Here is a 17,724-nt window from a genome sequence, read left to right on the forward strand (position 1 = left end):
TGACAGCCAAGAGAACAGTCAAGCTACCAGATCCCTAGATGGCAAAGCTAAGTTGACAAGAGGGCCTGAATTCCAAAGGTCACACGTCTGGCAGCAGCATATTGGCCACACAGCTACTCTCCAAGGCTAGAGAGAAAAAGCCAGAAGTTCCTAAATCTCAACAGTACTGCTTGTGTTCAGTTCACATCAAGCAGCAGAAGCCAGAAACAGAAATGCATATCACCACTCCTGCCAACTCTCACTGGTTTGGGCAAGGTTAACCCCCCAAGTCAGCAGTGTCCTTCAGACAGACCCCTGGATCAAAGACCAACCCAAGCAGGGAGAGGCAATTGTTCTACTCACATTAGCAGGGATGTCTGATGCTGTCCGCCCCCCCCCGCGCTCGTCCTGCTGACTATATAGGCAGCCCCTCACTCACAGCATCTCCAAAGTTTCTGGAATTAGGACTTTTCTTTTGCAGATCCCCTTGAAAATGCTTTTGTGCAACACAAATACAAGTGACTCAATCCTTGGGACAAAGGTGTTAAGTGGCGTGTGTCACAAGGGAACATGCCATACCTTAGGCATTCGGCTCATGCCACCAACCAGGATGACTTCACCAATGTCGCTTTTGCTGACTTCAGCATCCTGCATGGCTTTTTGGCAAGGCGCTACTGTCCTTCTGATCAGATCTGTGACAATCCCCTCAAACTGGGAACGACTCAGCTTCATGTTCAAGTGCTTTGGTCCAGAAGCATCCATAGTAAGGTATGGCAAGTTAATGTCAGTCTGCAAAAACAAGAATTCCTTGGGTATCAGAAGCAGGAAATAAAAACAAGCAACTATATGTGGCTTTCAGCATTATGTCACAGCTCAATATAACTATTCACTTACAGATGAAGCTAACAGGTTCCTGCAAGAATCCCTTTAGGAATCTTTTGAAAAACATACTGAGTTTTCATACATTTTAAGATTTCTGAAAATCTTTACACCATCCCATAAAGCCTCAATTTATGATGTGTGACCGGACTCCATATTAAAGTTCCAGTTATAAGTGGTTTATAAAGGACACATTTTTATTATAAGCAAGTTACAGACATGATCAACGTATGTTAGATGTTTATAACTACAGCTGCAAGCAACCCATTGACCCGTTAGTCTTTAAAAATCTAACAACTGATTAACCATTCATTAAAACATCAATCATTAACCCATTCTAAACTACATCTAAATGGAAACTTATTAAGTGCGACCACAGACCCTCCATGATTAAGACAAATCCTAAGTATTCTTCCCAGTTTCTTCAGAGGTGGAACTTTTCTGTACATTTAAGCTTCTTTAAATTTAATAGAGCTGAGCCAGATGCTGTTCACCATTAACTTTGCAAAGCTGTGACTTGTTGGCTGTAACTAACATGTGTCAACACACAAGAAATGGCAGTCTATAAACAAAACCCTTAGTTCCTTATTACTCGCAACATATTTGATCAAGATCTTCACATTTCACATGTCACGGAGTTAAAAATCCAAGCAGACAAAAGTGACAAAACCCTGCAAAGAACAGTGCATGTGAGACAGAATTGTAGCTGCTAAGAGAGTCTAGAAAATTTTGCCAAATACCCCTATTTTCTAATATTTTATATAGGACAGTTTAACTGGGGTTCAACATATTCAGCAACAGACTGTTCCCTCACAAATCAAACAATGAAATATCTATTTTATAACTTTTATGCGTGAGAGCAAAGCCAATTTAATATTTTAAGCAACAATTTTCATTTAAAATTAAGCACCAGGCATTAAAAATTTAAAATGCTCATTTTCTCCAACCAGTTATGCAAGAGGTTTAAAATCCAGTGTCCCTGCTTGTAAATCCACAGCAATAACCTGAAGGCACACCAAAATAATGGCAAAAGTGCAGAGTCATGCTGACACCACTATAGTCACCACAAATCACTGCAAAACATTAAAGCCTCAAAGCGCACGCGCACACATGATGGAGTAAGTTTGTAAAACCAGAACTGATCCTTTGTTATATACTAAAGCCAAGCTCTCTCCTCTTAAATAGCAGAGTCAATAAAATCATGTAAGACGACTTGCCTGGAAGCGCTCATTTAATTCTTACTGGTGCAGTTTAGAAGTATTTTCCGGTAGAATGGAGTGTAGTTTCTAGCTATCCTATCTAGCTGACTTCAACAACATTAAAATGAGACTGCCTCCTTCACTGAAAAATGGTTCATCATTAGCAGCAGATAAAGAGGGTGGGTCTGGAAGCATCTGATACATGAAGCAGAGGGTAGGGGAGATGATCCTTGGAACCTGCACTCCTACTGTCTGGTGACTATCCTCTGTGTGTGTAGCTTTTAAAGGAAAGTAGTTTTGTTTTTTTAAACCGATTTTCTTGCCATTATGCGAATAAGTAGTTCAATCAGAGGTCACATTTAAAATTAAGATTTTGAATTGCTAGAAGTAAAAAGACACAATGTATCAGAAGCAGGATTACCAGCAATTCAATTCCTTGATGCCCTCCACAGCTCTGGAATAAATAGCATGCAGAGTTGAGAACAAGGTCAGATATTCCCACAGAAGAAAAAGGACTTATTTTGGGGTCAAAGCTAACAGGATTAATATTCCTATCCAGGAGGCAGAAAAAGCTGCTATCACTCCAAGCCTCAAGCAAATACCTTGCATCACCTAACAAATGTTCAGTACTAATACTAACTTGTCAAAGCATTTTTCTAGAATGATGTCCTTTGTGCATATTCAAGTTTGTTTTACCAACTGAAATTATATTGCTGTCTCTGCGTTCAGCTGGTCTTTACCTGTTAAATAAAATGTGCAAAGTGATACATCAAAGTGGCCAACTAATGCACTCTATTATCCCAGACACCTCACCTGCACAGATGAAGAGAGCTCACACTTGGCTTTTTCCGATGCTTCTCTCACTCTCTGAAGAGCCATGTTGTCTTTGGTCAGGTCAATGCCCGTCTAACCAATAAGAAATATTTTTGTTAACAAAAAACCTGTCAGTTTCCGAGAACCCACGAGCCCCTTCCATAGAAGCAGCCTGCAGCTCACTTTTGCTATAGCTCACATTGCCCCCTTTTTCTCCCCCAGTACTATGAAGACATTTGTAAAAACTGGAATTTGAATCCTGGTGCTGTACTTTTCTTATCTCCTACACTTGTAGCCATAATGATCAATACATGTATTTAGCACATTACATACATTAACCCTAACCACCATGTGAAGTAGTTTTGTAGTGATATATCCATTAACGATTAGAAGAACTGGGGCAGATCCAGTATTGCCTTCAGCAAGGCACAGTATCAATGAGAACTGGGATTAGACCGCACCATTTCTCAGCTGCCACCCTTGTCCTCCATCTATTAGACAGTAGCATCAAGCAGCATTAGGGGATCTACTTGGCTAACTCCCCCGTAATATGGAAGACAGGTGAATTATCTGCAGGACAATCCCATAGAGACAGTGTCAGAGGAACAGAAGACCAGAAGTCTTGCTATTCTGTTTGACCTAGACTCCTGTGAGGTGTCAGCTCTTTAATTCGTATTTGTCTTTACTATTCTGTCTCATATTTGACTAAAGAGCAGCCCGACAAGTCATTTTAACAACCATTAACCTAAATGATAAAAGTGTAAGGTAACACTCAAAACGCACCAATACAGAAAGGGATCCTCATCCTTCTAAAGCAATCTGAGACTCCCTAGTTAGAGAACTAGTTTTAAAAACATTCTTAGTAACACCACCAAAATTGCACATGACATATTATTTGTGCCAAAAGATCTCATTTACCTCTCTCTTGAATTCCTTAACAATATACTGCAGCAAGGCCTGGTCAAAATCTTCACCACCCAAGAAAGTGTCACCATTGGTAGATTTCACCTCAAAGACTCCCTTCTGAATTTCCAAAACAGAAATATCAAAAGTGCCACCACCCAAGTCATAGACTGCAATACTAAGGACAGAAAATAGAGAGAATACACGTCAATACCTTTTCAAAACAGTCTTTTGTCTTGAACATTTTCAAACTCACGAGATAGAGGTGCAGACAGTCAAGTTATGCATGTTGTATAAAGGTTAAGCTATTGTCTACAAAGGTGAAGGCTGATAGTGGGCCTGATTCTGCATTCCTTGCATATCCTAAGCCCCCATTTGAAGACATCTGACTCCTATTTAAACTGAGAGTTTGGGAAGCACAAGGAATGCAGGGTCAGGCTCTTTATGTAATTTCAGAACCCGGTTTACCACAATATTCAATTCACTAATCTCCTAGAGAACTACTTAATCGTAAGTTTCCCCTGAAGAAGCCTTCTCTAATGACATAATAGGCCCAATTCCTTGCACACCTGGAATTCCAACTGACTTCAAATGAGAATTCTGGGTGCACATGAACTGCAACTTGTATTACCGGCCCTACTAGAGAAGGCTTCTCCAGGGGAACTTCATATTCACCAATGCTCTTTGCCTACCACTGACCACATTAAAAAGACAAACTGGATATTGCCACTGAACCAGCCTTAACACTTTTATTAAAAGGAGAGTGCATTCGTGGTTTACCCCACATAATGTCATAAGGCAAATTAAGGTATGGAGCTGAAGTCCCAGCATTTCAGTTATGAAACAGCTTTTGGGAAAGACAAGGGGGAAGCAGAGAGAGTTTACACACCACTGTAAACTATGAAAAATGCTCTTCAGTAACATGAATTTACAGATTTGTAAGATCTGTCATTATAGCAAAATTGTTAAGGCAATACTGATACACAGGATAAAATGCCTTAACAGGTATGTAGGGAAACATGCTTTTAAGGCAAAGATCTTGTTGCCTGCACAGACAGAATTTATGTCACATTTAAGCTTAAATACACGGAGCCTCTCACTCAATCATCTTGAAGAATCACGCTAAAATGGTCACTGCTAGCCACAGCTGTGGGCTTAAAGTAGTGGTGTGCACTTCTGCTGCTGTGATCTATTGCTAATTAATTTAAGATGCAGTTTTTGAATGAATGTCTAAGGTTTGGGTTTTTTTTTTTAAATTGGTAAGAGTGAAATAAAGCTCTGAGAGCAACTACATATAACTGAGATTACTGTGGTTTAGTTTAGCAATAGGGTATGAACTGGGATTTTAAGCAGCATAAAATATTAATTTATTTACAAAACAGTTCTCTGGCTAAGAGGGATTACTAGCAAATATTTACACTTTGTCTTCAGACTTGTCTAGACCATAAGCCAGGGCAGCAGCAGTTGGTTCATTAATCACCCTCAGAACATTCAGGCCAGAAATCTGCCCAGCATCTTTAGTAGCCTGAAAAAGATAAGAACATTGACCAATGAGAGAAGTTAGATACTCTACTTATAGACAAAGAAAATCCAGGAGCTTGTGACCCTACCTGCCTCTGAGAATCATTGAAGTAAGCAGGGACTGTGATGACAGCATTCTTTGCTGAGTGTCCCAGGTAGTTTTCTGGAAAAGAAAACCAGCAAGTTATCGTAGTTAATATAAACTTTAGACACACTGTAAGACATTGATATTTTGTTTCTACTCCCTCAGCTTTAAACAGAATAGGGTCCTCAGTCTGGGTTTTGTGACTACCTTCTCTTTATGGAGAGATAGGAGAGAGAGTCCCAATGCTCTTTTTGTTTTTAACATGGGGCTCACAATATGGAAATCTTGTGAACCCTTAGAATAGTAGGTGACCTCTGGACATTTCTATGCTTTCCACTGGTGATCAGAAAAAGCTGGTTAGTGTGAATTCATCTAGAACATTTGCAGACTTCTTTTCTTTTATAGGGTACAGAAAACAACCTTGAGGCTATGCCTTTGCTTTGGAATGTATCATATTTGGTCAATAGACTATTTTACCCATTTATCATTTGTATGATTTGTTTGTCCAGTATAAATATTTTCCACAGGAATTTGATGTACTGCAGATTAATGTTTGCAAATAAAAATGTAATTTACGGTCAAACAGGAAAGCTCCTAGTTTTCTGGCACACCCCTATTCAGTATCGCAACTTGCTGTTCTCTTTCAACCAATATCAGAAGTAGAAGTCACCATCACTAAACAAAAACAAATCTGTGCAAGTATTTGGATGCATGTTGCCCATGCAGGAGACTTCACAGTGCTTTATTCTTTGCTTTAATATCCTTAGAAGCATTCTATCCAGTCTAATTTACAGACTGTCTCGTGACTGGCCTATCTGGGATATGGGTCAGCCTGCTACATAAAACTAAAGAATGTTATTTCCAAAGTCTGGAGGCAATCTCTAACCTTCCACACACTGCAACTCCCTCTTCTAGGCCTCTCTTTCCATCCCTGCTAGGCCTTGGTGGCTACTCCAAGGGTTGAATAATCTATGTATAATCAACACCTAGCTGCAGTCTTATTTGTTGATCATTTGATATTGGGGGTGCATGAGTGCTCTCCAACCCACTTCAGGTGAAGTGTAGTGACATCAAAACTAGATGTCAAACCACCCCACCACCTCTTTGTAGTTTGGGGAATTTCCTTGAGATGGAAGGGGAAAAAATATCTTCAGCTCTGCAGGGAGCTCCACAGCCACCACTAGCTAGGGAAAAGTGCTTCATAACATGAGGTCACTAACATTTCTTCTCTTGCTGATGATATCAGCTAGCCACATAAGCATCAGTCAGCCACATAAGCATCAGTCTACCCCATGGTCATTCCCATCAGCCTAATTGCTACATAAAGCAACTGGGCAGAGCTCAACTCCATGTGTAGAACAGAAGCAAGCTTAGAAAGCTGACATGTTACAGCCAACTAAGCAGAGGACCCAACGTTGTCTGAATAGAAAGTCAAATAGCTGCTGTATAGCTAAAAAGTTAGCTATACAGCAGTTAGCACATATTTAGTTAGCTATACAGCAGTTAGCACATATTTGTGGCCAGCAGCCATTATCCCAAAGGGAGGCAAGTATTAGGAGTCTCAATGGCAAGTTCCCTAAATTGCTCTCCTCTGCAGTGTTATCTGGAAGAGATTAATAAAAGCATGCACAGAATCCTGGGAAGAGGAAGGAACGTGCACTACTTCACAGCCAGCATATATGACTGACATTTTGTTTGAAACATGTCAAGAATCTGCAAATTGAGATTTCAAATGAGGGCAATCAGGATAATGCACCAAGAGATCTGACAGATACTGCAATTACTTGGATAGTATTCAGCTTTACTGGGAATACATTTTGCCTGTAGCTCTAACTGTGTCAAATACCCTTAACTTGGTCAGTACAAAATTAAGGGTCTTTCATTCTCCATGAGAAAGAAAAAACAGCCTACTACCTTATTCCTATACAATCTGATGTAATTCGGGCCATGGTTTACAATAGTTCTAGAAGCTAATAAGTTCTTATTATGGTTGTAACATGCTCAATATATTTATCAAGCACCTAGCGCCAATACAAAAGTTCAACTTGTGCTCAAGCAAGTCAAACATGGTAAACACCTTGCCGTACCAACCTGCAGTCTCCTTCATCTTCATTAATACAAAGGCACCAATCTGGCTTGGAGAATACAGCTTCCCATGTGCCTCTACCCAGGCATCGCCGTTGGAGGCACGGACAATTTTAAAAGGAACATTTTTACTGAAACACAAGAATTTCACATTGAGTAAGATTTTTCTAGATAACATTTGCATCACACAAACCTTTAAACCATGATTTGAGGACTTCAGTAATTCAGAAAGAGGTTGTCGGTTTATTACAGGAGTTGGTGGTGGAGATTCTGTGGCCTGAAATGTGCAAGTCAGACTAGATGATCATGATGGTCCCTTCTAGTTTAATACTCTCTAAATCTAAGGCCTGCTGCGAATACACCGCTTGTACTGGTTAACCTGAAATTGCAAAACAGTCACACATTGGTTTTAAAGGAGAGAGATCCTATAGTAAACCTTTCCCCTAACAGCCTCAGATGTAAAGGAGGCACCTGAAAATACCATTTACAAAGATCCCAGATGCAAACCATTGCATTTCTTGAAAAAAGTCTACACCAATCAGTTTGACTCTGCTTGATGTATCCTGGCACCAATTACAGCCAAGGACCCAGGTAAGCTCAGGGTCGCCCAATCTGCTCCCTCCCACAGGGACCTTTACAGGCTGTCAGCCTCCTGACAGCACTATTCACTCAATGAAAGTGAGGCTCTGGCACCCTCATTTACTGCTTTGCAGTTGGTGGCTGCTCCCTCTTCCGTCCACCCCTCTCCTCCCACTGCAACCATTCAGCTATCCAGCCCAATCTCACTAGCCATTAAATTCCTTGCTACTGTCCTCCCTTCTCCTTTACAGCCACCCTCCCCATTAATCTCCTCCCCTGATGAGTACCTACCACAACACCCAAATTTTATCAAGTACATAAGAGCTAAAATGTGCTATTGCTACAGAAGTCACAATCAGAACCCAGTGTGCGTGCCCATTAATCCAGCAGCACAGTCTCACTGTAACCCATCCTTTCACATGCACTAGCTCCTTTGTTTTTTCTTGTATCTGTGATGTCAAGTCTTTATTGAGACTAGACTGTAAGCTCTTTGGGGCAAAGAATGTTTTCTCAGTGCTGTAAAATAATCATCAGAGCCTCCTACTGGAGTCCAAAATAACGTTAAACCCTATACCATCAAAAAGCCAGAATAAGGTTTAAAAGTTTTCACACTAATCTGTGCTGGATACAGTAATTTTGTATAAAACATCTGCGTAAGGTTTTCTGCACTCATGTGTATACACAAACTTGTTGCAACATTTTGCAGAAAGTGCTGGGATTAAGGGTCTACAATACATAAAACTGTAAAGACACAAGAATTTCTGGGCACACAATAGAATTAGTGAGTACTGAAACTGACACTCAGTTTATTTTAAGAAACCCATAATAAACTGTGCCATGGCTGCTTTCATGCAAGATGGGCATTTTTACTCTAAAAACTTTAATTCATGCCACAGAACTGTAAAACATCAGACCAGTGGTCTACCTACCTACTCCAGAAGCCAGCCTCTGACAGTGGCCAGTACCACCTGATTCAGAGGTAGGTGCAAGAAACCCAATTATGGACAATTAAGAGACAACCTTCACACGTAGAAAATATTTTCTTAACCCTCCCTCCCCCCCAAATCAGCTAGTGATTAGATACTTAAGTGGATGAGAAATACAAGCCAAACATATTTTGAATCCCTAAATTCCTGGCCTCTGATATCCTGTGACAATAAATTCCATAGGTTACTTTATGCACTAGATAGAAAGTATTTCCTTTAGTAAGCTGCAAGCATGCTGCTTTCCATTTCATTAAGTGTCCTTGTTCTTGTATTATGAGACTTTCCTAGAGTGGGACAAACCACTAGAAAGGAACATAAAGTAACTGTAATCCCACGGAGAAGGAGACACTAAATTAACTGTCCAGCCTCACACCCATGAAAGAAAGATATTCAGTATCCCAATCACAAGGCATCCGCTCACAACTTTCACTATGTAGAAAAAGTATAACCCTCCTTTAATTAAATGAATATTGTGTGTGCAGCAGTGTTTTATAGCAGGAGGAATCAATCGGAAGTCAGATGCAGGAAATCTTCAGGGCAGGGGCTCTCAATGTTCTGTACAGTACAGAATACAATCAGCACTTTGTCATTTGATCCACTCCTCTTGCCAATGCAGACAGCATCAGCTACACTGCATTGTCAAGAACCTAATTACAATTATGATTCCACCCCTGAAAACCTAGAAAGCATCAGTAATAAATGCAGTGAAACACAGGCTAAATTTTGGGGATTATGAGCACACACCACATGTGGCACTACGCACCAAGTACCATGATCCACCATGTGCAAATAGCACTTCGTTTTAGGCCATGCCTGAGAGCACTGCATTCTGCAAATTCTTTACAGAACAGAGGAATAATTAGTTTTACTTACATATCTTTCTGTACTTCAGAATCGTCATAGCGCCGTCCAATGAGACGTTTGGTAGCATAGAATGTATTTTGTGGGTTAGTTACAGCCTGGCGTTTAGCTGGCATCCCAACCAATCGTTCACCATCAGCTGTAAATGCTACAACAGAAGGGGTAGTTCTGGCACCTTCAGCATTTTCCAGCACCTAAATAAAAATGGTAAGAGGCTATAACCAAGGAAAACCACCTGTAAAGGTGGCAGTACTGATTCTGTATCAAATAGATTGTTACATTAGTAGTTATCAGTTATTTACCTTTGCTTGTTTTCCCTCCATAACTGCCACACAGGAGTTAGTTGTGCCAAGATCAATACCAATAACAGCACCTTTGACTGCTTCTGAGCTGCAAAATACATTTAAAACAAATGTTAAGATTACTGCTAAAAGAGGATGCAATTGGTGAAACAGCCAGAAAGCCTTCAATCCTGGGAAGACTGGGGGTTGGGAGGAGATGCCTTTCAACCAGATTCAACCCTCTGTTGGGAAAGCAAATCCATTTTCCACTCTAGGCTAATAGAGGACACTAGAGAACAACCCAACTTATGCTGGAAATCAACCTAGTATCAGCAAATTGTGGCAGTGTATTAGATTTGGTTACCCCAGGCATTTGCTGCGTATAAACTTTTACTTGATTTCTATGTTCTACTGTGCAATCCCATGGACTTTTTATTGCTTAGCATCACACTTTAAATACCAAAGGGTCTGTACACTATATGTGAGTGTGGTCCTTCAAAGACTGATGTCAAGTCAGTTTTAACATCCCTAATCATGCTTTCCATTTGACATTTACCATAGTTTACCCTATACATAGTTTTGATTACAAATCCCCATGTAAAAAGCTATTCCTTGCACTGTAACCTGGACAATCTGGAACAGATTTATTCCTTTATATTGGAAGCATAAAAACTGTAGTATATTTATGAAGAGTTAATATAGAAATCCAGGGTTTTTTTTGCAGTCAAACAGAGCCTCCCATTTTTATCTAATAATTCAGATGTTAGTAATCACACCTGCTTGAAAGCAGCTGCTTGGAGGAAAAGGCTAAGGAAAGTACTCAGATCAGTTTATTAGGCAATTCTCAGTGTGGAAAAGTGCACATATAAAGATAAAAAGGATTAACTAAGACTGTGCTGAGGTCCTCTGAGCCTGAGGTATTGGAGCTAGAAGTAGCTTTCTTTTTGAAAAAAGATGGTGGGGTAACAGGATGGGTGGTATTTCTGAATGAAATAATTTACAGGGAGACTGATTTTTCCTTTTTACTTGAGAGTTACAAGTTTCAAGTAAATTTACAGTTGACTTGAGAAGAATTGCTTTCAGTGGCAATTACACCAATTTATTAGACACGCAGAGAGCAGAGATAGGGAGGTAGTTTCTCCTCTAGGGTCTAATCCAATTTTCCGGCCCCCCACACAGCCTGCTCCCCCAACACACAGAGTTATCTTACTTCTATGATTTAGGCATAATATATTGTAAGGGAGCACAAACTACTTCAAAGAAAAATATCAAAGTAAACTGATCTGCAGAGCTGTGGAACTCTCCCCAAGACAACACAAGAAGATAATGTTAATAATGCATCAGGATTAGTGGATAATACTTTGTCAGACCCACTTAATGTTTTGATTTCATAAGAGATAGGGATTCTTAAATATAAATAAACTTTTTCAGGGATTCAGAGTTCTAGTGTTTCCCGAGAAGGTCATGGAAACAGATTAGGAGACAAAGAATCAGTCCTGAAAAAGAATTTGCAAAACTTGGTGCTAATACATCAATCTTGCCCTGTCAAATATAAAGTAATGAAGGAAAAGTGTGTATTGATTATGTCCCCAAAATAAATGTTTTTGCTCCAAAAGGAGTTTCATTGGCATCTATGGAACAAATTGATGGGTTAGATGAAGTTAAACTTAAAATCTTTTTCTTCAGTGTTCAAATAAATAGGTTTGGAATTTTATTAGGTCTAAGAACTTCATGTACAGCAAGAAATTTATTGCCACACTTAGTATCTGATTACCTATGCAACATTGTGCCAGTAGCGGCTGTTTTGTTTCTCCTTAATTAACAATACATACACCTGAGCAAGGATTTCAGATTACTAAATTGAAGTCAATTTAGGTATCATGACTATATTACGTTTTTTGGTTTTTTTCCCCCCTTACAGTTCAATCTTTTCCTTTCTAAAAAACCCAAGGGGATACTTACGCATACTTTCTACTTGATACTGTTCTGAGAACATCTTTACTTAGAGTATTCCAGACTGCCTATAAAATAAAGTCAGAATATTACAGCAATGAGAGATTTCTTACAATTTATTTCAAGTAAGATTACTTCACCCCCAGTATTTTCAAAGGCTCTGTAGCTATTCTACGTTAAAAACAATAAAAAGTGACGCACCTTTAATACCACACTAGCTTTGTACTTAATCTTCCAATTCCCTTTACTTAACTGAAAACTAACAAAGGGCTCAAACAATTACCATACAAGTCTTATTTATTATTTGATGTTTATATGAAATGTGAACATTTTAAGACACTTATTAGCCTAGCTGAGCAAGTTTGCTGGTATAGAAGATTCTTGCTATGTACACGCACAAGTTAAACTTGTTGCAGATGCTGTGACAAGTAAAACTGGACCTTTAGCATGACATAAGCAGCAGCAGCAGCAGATAAACAGCCAAGTTTCTTGAAATTTCATCAAGTGGTAGACTACGTGACAATGCATCAGACTTACATTCTTTGGACTAAAAGATACTGGATGCACTACGCACTTGAGGTTTACACGCAAAAACAGTGATGTAACATCTTAATATGAATGAAAGCACATCATAAGAGGATATTGCTTTGTTAATGCTTCAGCAAATACAAACCCCTCCTGCTTAACAGGCACCTTGACTTGGGGTGAATGGGCAGAAGAGAGGCTTCAGGCAAAAAGGAGAGAGTAATGGCTGAGATCTGGCCTATACTTAAAAATTAGATCAACCTAACCACACTGCTCAGGGCTGTAAAAAAGTTTCATGCCCTGAGCACTGCAGTTAGTTTGACCTCCTACTCTGTGTAGATGTGGTTAGGTCAACAGAAGAATTCTTCCACTGATGTAGCTATCACCTCTTGGAGAGATGGATTAACTACAACAGAAAACCCTCTCAATCAATGAGGGAAGCATCTACATCATGGTATTACAGCTGCAGCACCATAGCTGGGCCCACTGTAGAGTACTCTGAGATCTTGACAAAATATACCCATGTACACAGACCAGGGGGTTCAGAAACTACATTGCTGTTCAGCATTGACAGGGACTTGCAATATGATCACAATTGCCCCTGAATTGCATAACCTTTTGTATCTCACTTGCCTCATCTGTAAAATGGGCATCATATTTATTTACCTCACAGGAAAGTCAACAGGCTTAACCAATTTAGATTCTCATTACAGGGCCAGATACAACTGTCACTAAAACCAAATAGAATCTTTCAGTTTCAAATCCACCAAGTTAGCTCTAAAGCTTGGAAACAAGGTCTAAAATCTCATCTGTCAGCAATACCAACTGTCAAATCCTCTTAAAACTATAGATTCTCCACTCATTTTTGCAGTTTTGAGGCGCAGACAAAGGAAGCACAAAGCTTTTTACTTTTAAAAATAGTGCCTACAACATGTGCTTAATTAGACTAGGCAAAAACCAACTGAAAGTCTCACAGTAGTAATATACTGCTGTACACCTAGGAGCATAACTGAACTCTGGCACTGAACTGTCAGCACATGCTCACAATGAAGGTTAAAAGAAGAGGTCTACCCACACCCCAATGACCGTGTTGAACCATCTGTATTAGTTATTCCCATTCACCAGTTTGGCTGTTACAAGCAGAACTCTCCCAGTTTTACAGTTAAATCCATTTTAAAGACCCAGATTCTAAAACAGCCCCACACCCCATCTCTAGCTACCCGAGGTCACTGCTGCCGCCCCCTCGCTCACCGTAACATCCGAGCACCTCAAATCGACTCGTCATAAACCCAGTCCCAACCAGCCCTACCCGCACGGTGCGGATGGGGACCGGGCACGGAGATGCCATGACTTGCTCAAGGGGGCCTCGGGGCAGCCAGCGATCCAGGCTGGAGCGTTACATAACCCCGCACGAGGCGGGCCCTGCGCTCGCCCCGGAGCTCAGCACAGGCTCCGTCAGCAGCACCGGCTCCGACAGCCATCGTCCCCCGGCCTAGCCGCCCCCCCCAGCGCCTAAATCCCTGACAGGGCCCAGTCACGAGCGGGGAGAGGGTGGGACCTTACCCGGGGACCGGCTCCTGCACTACGAGCGAGAACGGCACTGGGGGGCAGCCTCACCCACGGCTTCCAAGCGTGCCCCTCGCTTCCCACCCACCGCCCCCCCGGGAACACGCGGGCCCCCCCGCGGACCCTAGCTGCGCACCTGAGAGAGGCTGGGGCCGGGGCTGGGCGCGGCGCCCCGGCGGGGCAGCAGGTGCAGGCGGGCGGCGGTGCGGCTAGCACTCAGCATGGTCCGGGTGCGGCAGGGCCAGCCAGAGACTCGCTGGCACGCGGGGAAGAAAGGACAGAGCAGGCTACGCAGCGCCTCTTTCTGGAAACCTCCACCCACGTGGGTAGGGGGCCGCGCTCAGCCCGACAGGACCCCGGGGGCTGGCGGCTGCAAAGGCCCGACTCCAGACCAACGCCTCAACGCGTCCTGCGCAGCAATAGAGACCCCGCGACGGCTCCGCGTAGCGCCTCCCCGCGCACGCTAGCCGAACCCGATCCCACGCTGCAGCCGACAACACCGCCTATAGAGCACTCGCACCCTGGGGAGTTCGACACAGGCAGTACGATGGGCAGCTGGGGTCCTGACAGACACTGCGCGCACTCAAGGTCGGCCGGGAGAAGCGCTGGGAAATTGCAGCGGTCTTACGTCAGCGCGACTGCACAGTACGCTTGTGCGCCGGTTGGAGGACTAGGGCGCATGAGCGAGCCGGGGCCTGCTCAGGAAGGTCCGCTTCGCACATGCGCAGATGGGCTAGAGGAAGGAGGCCGTTTCCGGCGCCCTTCCCGCTCATGCGCAGTCGGAAGGTTGGCCAGGGTTGGCGTGTGCTGGGGGCAGGGCTTTGACTCTGCTAATGAGCCGATGACGGCTACGGTGTGCGTCATGGGTGTCGAGCACGGAGCTGGGGGAATAGCCCCGGTGGGGGGGGGGGAAGGAGGCGTGGGCGCGTTCCGCAGGCACAGCTTCCCCTCGCAGGTGCAAGAGGTTACACGCTCGTTGCTGGCAGTATAGGGCTGTGACACATGGTTATATCAGCCAGCGGGGGGTGGGTCCCTCCAAACCTGCTCAGCTCTGCTCTCTCCTTATCGGGTATGGGCTTGATGGGCTATTGGCCTGTTCCCCCGCGGCCGTTCCTGTGCCCACGGGTCAGTGCTGGGCATGGGGCGCCTGTGCTGCGCTGCCCTGAAGAGGGGTGCTGGGCACGCCGCACCTGTTAACCCAACCGGCCGTGGAGCACCTCATGCACCCTCGGGGTGGGGGCCCTGCTGTAGCAAGGGCCCATCTGCCGCACTCTGTGTTTAACGTCAACGGTTTCAAAAGTGGCACCTGCCCAACCTCAGCCACCAGGGGCCTGCTTATCTGAGTTGCTGACTGAGCCCAGCCGCAGTCAATGGAGATTAGGTCAATGGTTCTCAACCTGTGGCCCAGTTGGTGCACAGCTGTGGCCCATGTGACATTCTCAGGGCCGTACAGGTAGTATTAGATGCAGTCCACATAACACAGTGGTAAATAGGTTTGGAATCACTGCTCTAAGTGCTCAGCATTTCTGAAAATCAGGCCCAAGGTGTCAGCTGGGCACCCAAAAGTGAAACACATAAAATCACTGGCTGCTTTTCAGAATTTTGGCCTAAGTGGTTGCCCAGAGTCAAGTAGTGAGTCCGTATTGGAGCCCAGAATGGGACCCAGGTGTTCTGACCACCAGCCTCTCTTCTTAACCATTTATTTCCCAACTCTGCCCTTTGTGTGTGTACTTACCCCAATTTCCACATATATTTGCATAAGCTTCACCATTAAGACATCGTGGACATGAACAAGTACAGTTCACATTTTGCTAAAAACTGTTGTTGCAGTCTCTCTAAGGCAACACTGTTGGATCATAGTTGGAAGTTTATCATCACAGCCAGAAAGGCTGGAAACAATTTTCAACTATTGAAACCTTACACTCTGTATGATGACTCTATTACAGGAGTCAGATAAACAGATAAGTGAGGCCTGGTCTACACTTACCTGGCGATTCGGTGGCAGTCGATGGCAGTTAGCTTGCATAACTCCTGTCGACTGCTGTGCTTCTGTTCTGCGCGGCGTCTTCACTGCACTGCACTGATGGGAACCACGTTCCTGTCGACATAGCGCTACGCTACTTGAGAGGATGGTTTTACTGCATCAACTTCTGGATCGATTGAGCGGGTCTTCACTGACTGCTCCATCGATCCAGAAAGGTCAATCTGACGGCGGCGATTTTGCCACCATCAGTGGGCGGGAGTACAAACAATATACCCATGCTAACCACTATACCAGACTCCGCCTTCCCAGGAGCCAATAAAAACCACTCCCATCCTCCGTGCGCATGCTTGTATACACACATTCATGGCTAAAATTGCCACTCAGCTACACACACGTATCTGTGTGTGCTGCTCTCTCACATTACCAGAGAGGGGCAGCAGACAGCCATGCTAAAGTTTGTCTCTTTCAAACTGTTCTTGGGAAGGATGAGCAGTATGAGAAAGACAACATAATTCAAATTACTGACAAATAATTTGCAAGTATTGGCAAGGCTGCAATTAACGCAAAAGTGTTCTCAGAGGGAGCTGTCTTAAAATGTTGTCTGTAACAATCCCCCTGTTTTCTTTTCATCTACAGAGTCAATGATAGAAAGAATGGCTGTCCAATCCTGCAGAAAATGAGTCTTTAATTCTTGGCTCAGTTGCATTAACAGTGCAGGCTGCTATCAACAAAGTAGTGGGCAAATTCAATTCAGTAATCCACAGCGAGGCTGTAATAACGAAGGAAGAAAGCAACTCTCGAGTAGCTGATGTCAGGGCCTAAACATTTCCTCCGTATCTCTGCAGGGGTAAAAGGCTAACGTGCCCTGCGGCAGCTCTGGGCACAGTGCCCTCAGAACGTCGGTGGTTTGTTTAATATTTCAGAATCTGGTTGATTTTAGCCAGGGAACATGCTCCTGAAAAGTCAGTGCCCATATTTACAATTTCCAGATGTGGCCTTGCACCGTTTGGTGAGGGCACTAGGACACTGCTGGACTCCAGGCTCGGTGGGTGATCTAAAGAACAATTACTGAAATGTCATGAGTCCATCTTGTGCAACATTAAGTGCAAGATCTTCTGTGTTCAATATGCCCTTAATTAACTTACTAGCCCGCCTCCCCCTCCGCTTGTCTCTTTACACTTCTCTTAACACCACTACTGCACCTCTAACTGCCCCCTTTCTTTCCTTGCCCTGTTCTCATCTCCAACCCTTCTTTCATGCAGTCCCTACTCAGACCTGGCCCATTCTCCATCTGAATCTTTGTCTCTGAACTCCCTCCCTGACCAGGTCTGCCATGGATCCTATCCACCTCTCCTCCTCCAAGTACTTTCTTAAAATGCACTTGTGCTGTGAATCCTATTAACCTTTATCCTTCCCACAAGGTAGCAAAAACAGATGAAATAGAAACATCCAGACAGGCAACATGGTATTCACCTCACCACTCAATCACTCTGACCTCATTCTGCAAGACACTGAGCACTTCTTC

The 17,724-nt window shown here is 43.2% G+C and overlaps 1 protein-coding gene across 1 annotated transcript in view; it reads right to left on the bottom strand.

Moving 5' to 3' along the window:
- HSPA9 (heat shock protein family A (Hsp70) member 9) overlaps window positions 1-14,801 on the bottom strand; it is a 30,664-nt gene extending 15,863 nt beyond the window's left edge. Inside the window, exons 1-10 of the mRNA XM_067566769.1 lie at window positions 14,352-14,801; window positions 12,134-12,192; window positions 10,193-10,280; window positions 9,903-10,084; window positions 7,471-7,595; window positions 5,384-5,457; window positions 5,192-5,298; window positions 3,789-3,951; window positions 2,871-2,963; window positions 559-768 (exon numbers count right to left, since the gene is read on the bottom strand). Coding sequence (XP_067422870.1) covers window positions 559-768; window positions 2,871-2,963; window positions 3,789-3,951; window positions 5,192-5,298; window positions 5,384-5,457; window positions 7,471-7,595; window positions 9,903-10,084; window positions 10,193-10,280; window positions 12,134-12,192; window positions 14,352-14,438 — 1,188 coding nt within the window. The 5' untranslated portion in view covers window positions 14,439-14,801. The remainder of the gene's footprint in view (window positions 1-558; window positions 769-2,870; window positions 2,964-3,788; window positions 3,952-5,191; window positions 5,299-5,383; window positions 5,458-7,470; window positions 7,596-9,902; window positions 10,085-10,192; window positions 10,281-12,133; window positions 12,193-14,351) is intronic.
- Between the last annotated feature and the right edge of the window lie 2,923 nt (window positions 14,802-17,724).

This window comes from Emydura macquarii, unplaced genomic scaffold (assembly GCF_026122565.2).
Source record: "Emydura macquarii macquarii isolate MOO-44397 ecotype Brisbane River unplaced genomic scaffold, CSIRO-AGI_Emac_v2 contig_2768, whole genome shotgun sequence".
Classification (NCBI taxonomy): domain Eukaryota; kingdom Metazoa; phylum Chordata; order Testudines; family Chelidae; genus Emydura; species Emydura macquarii.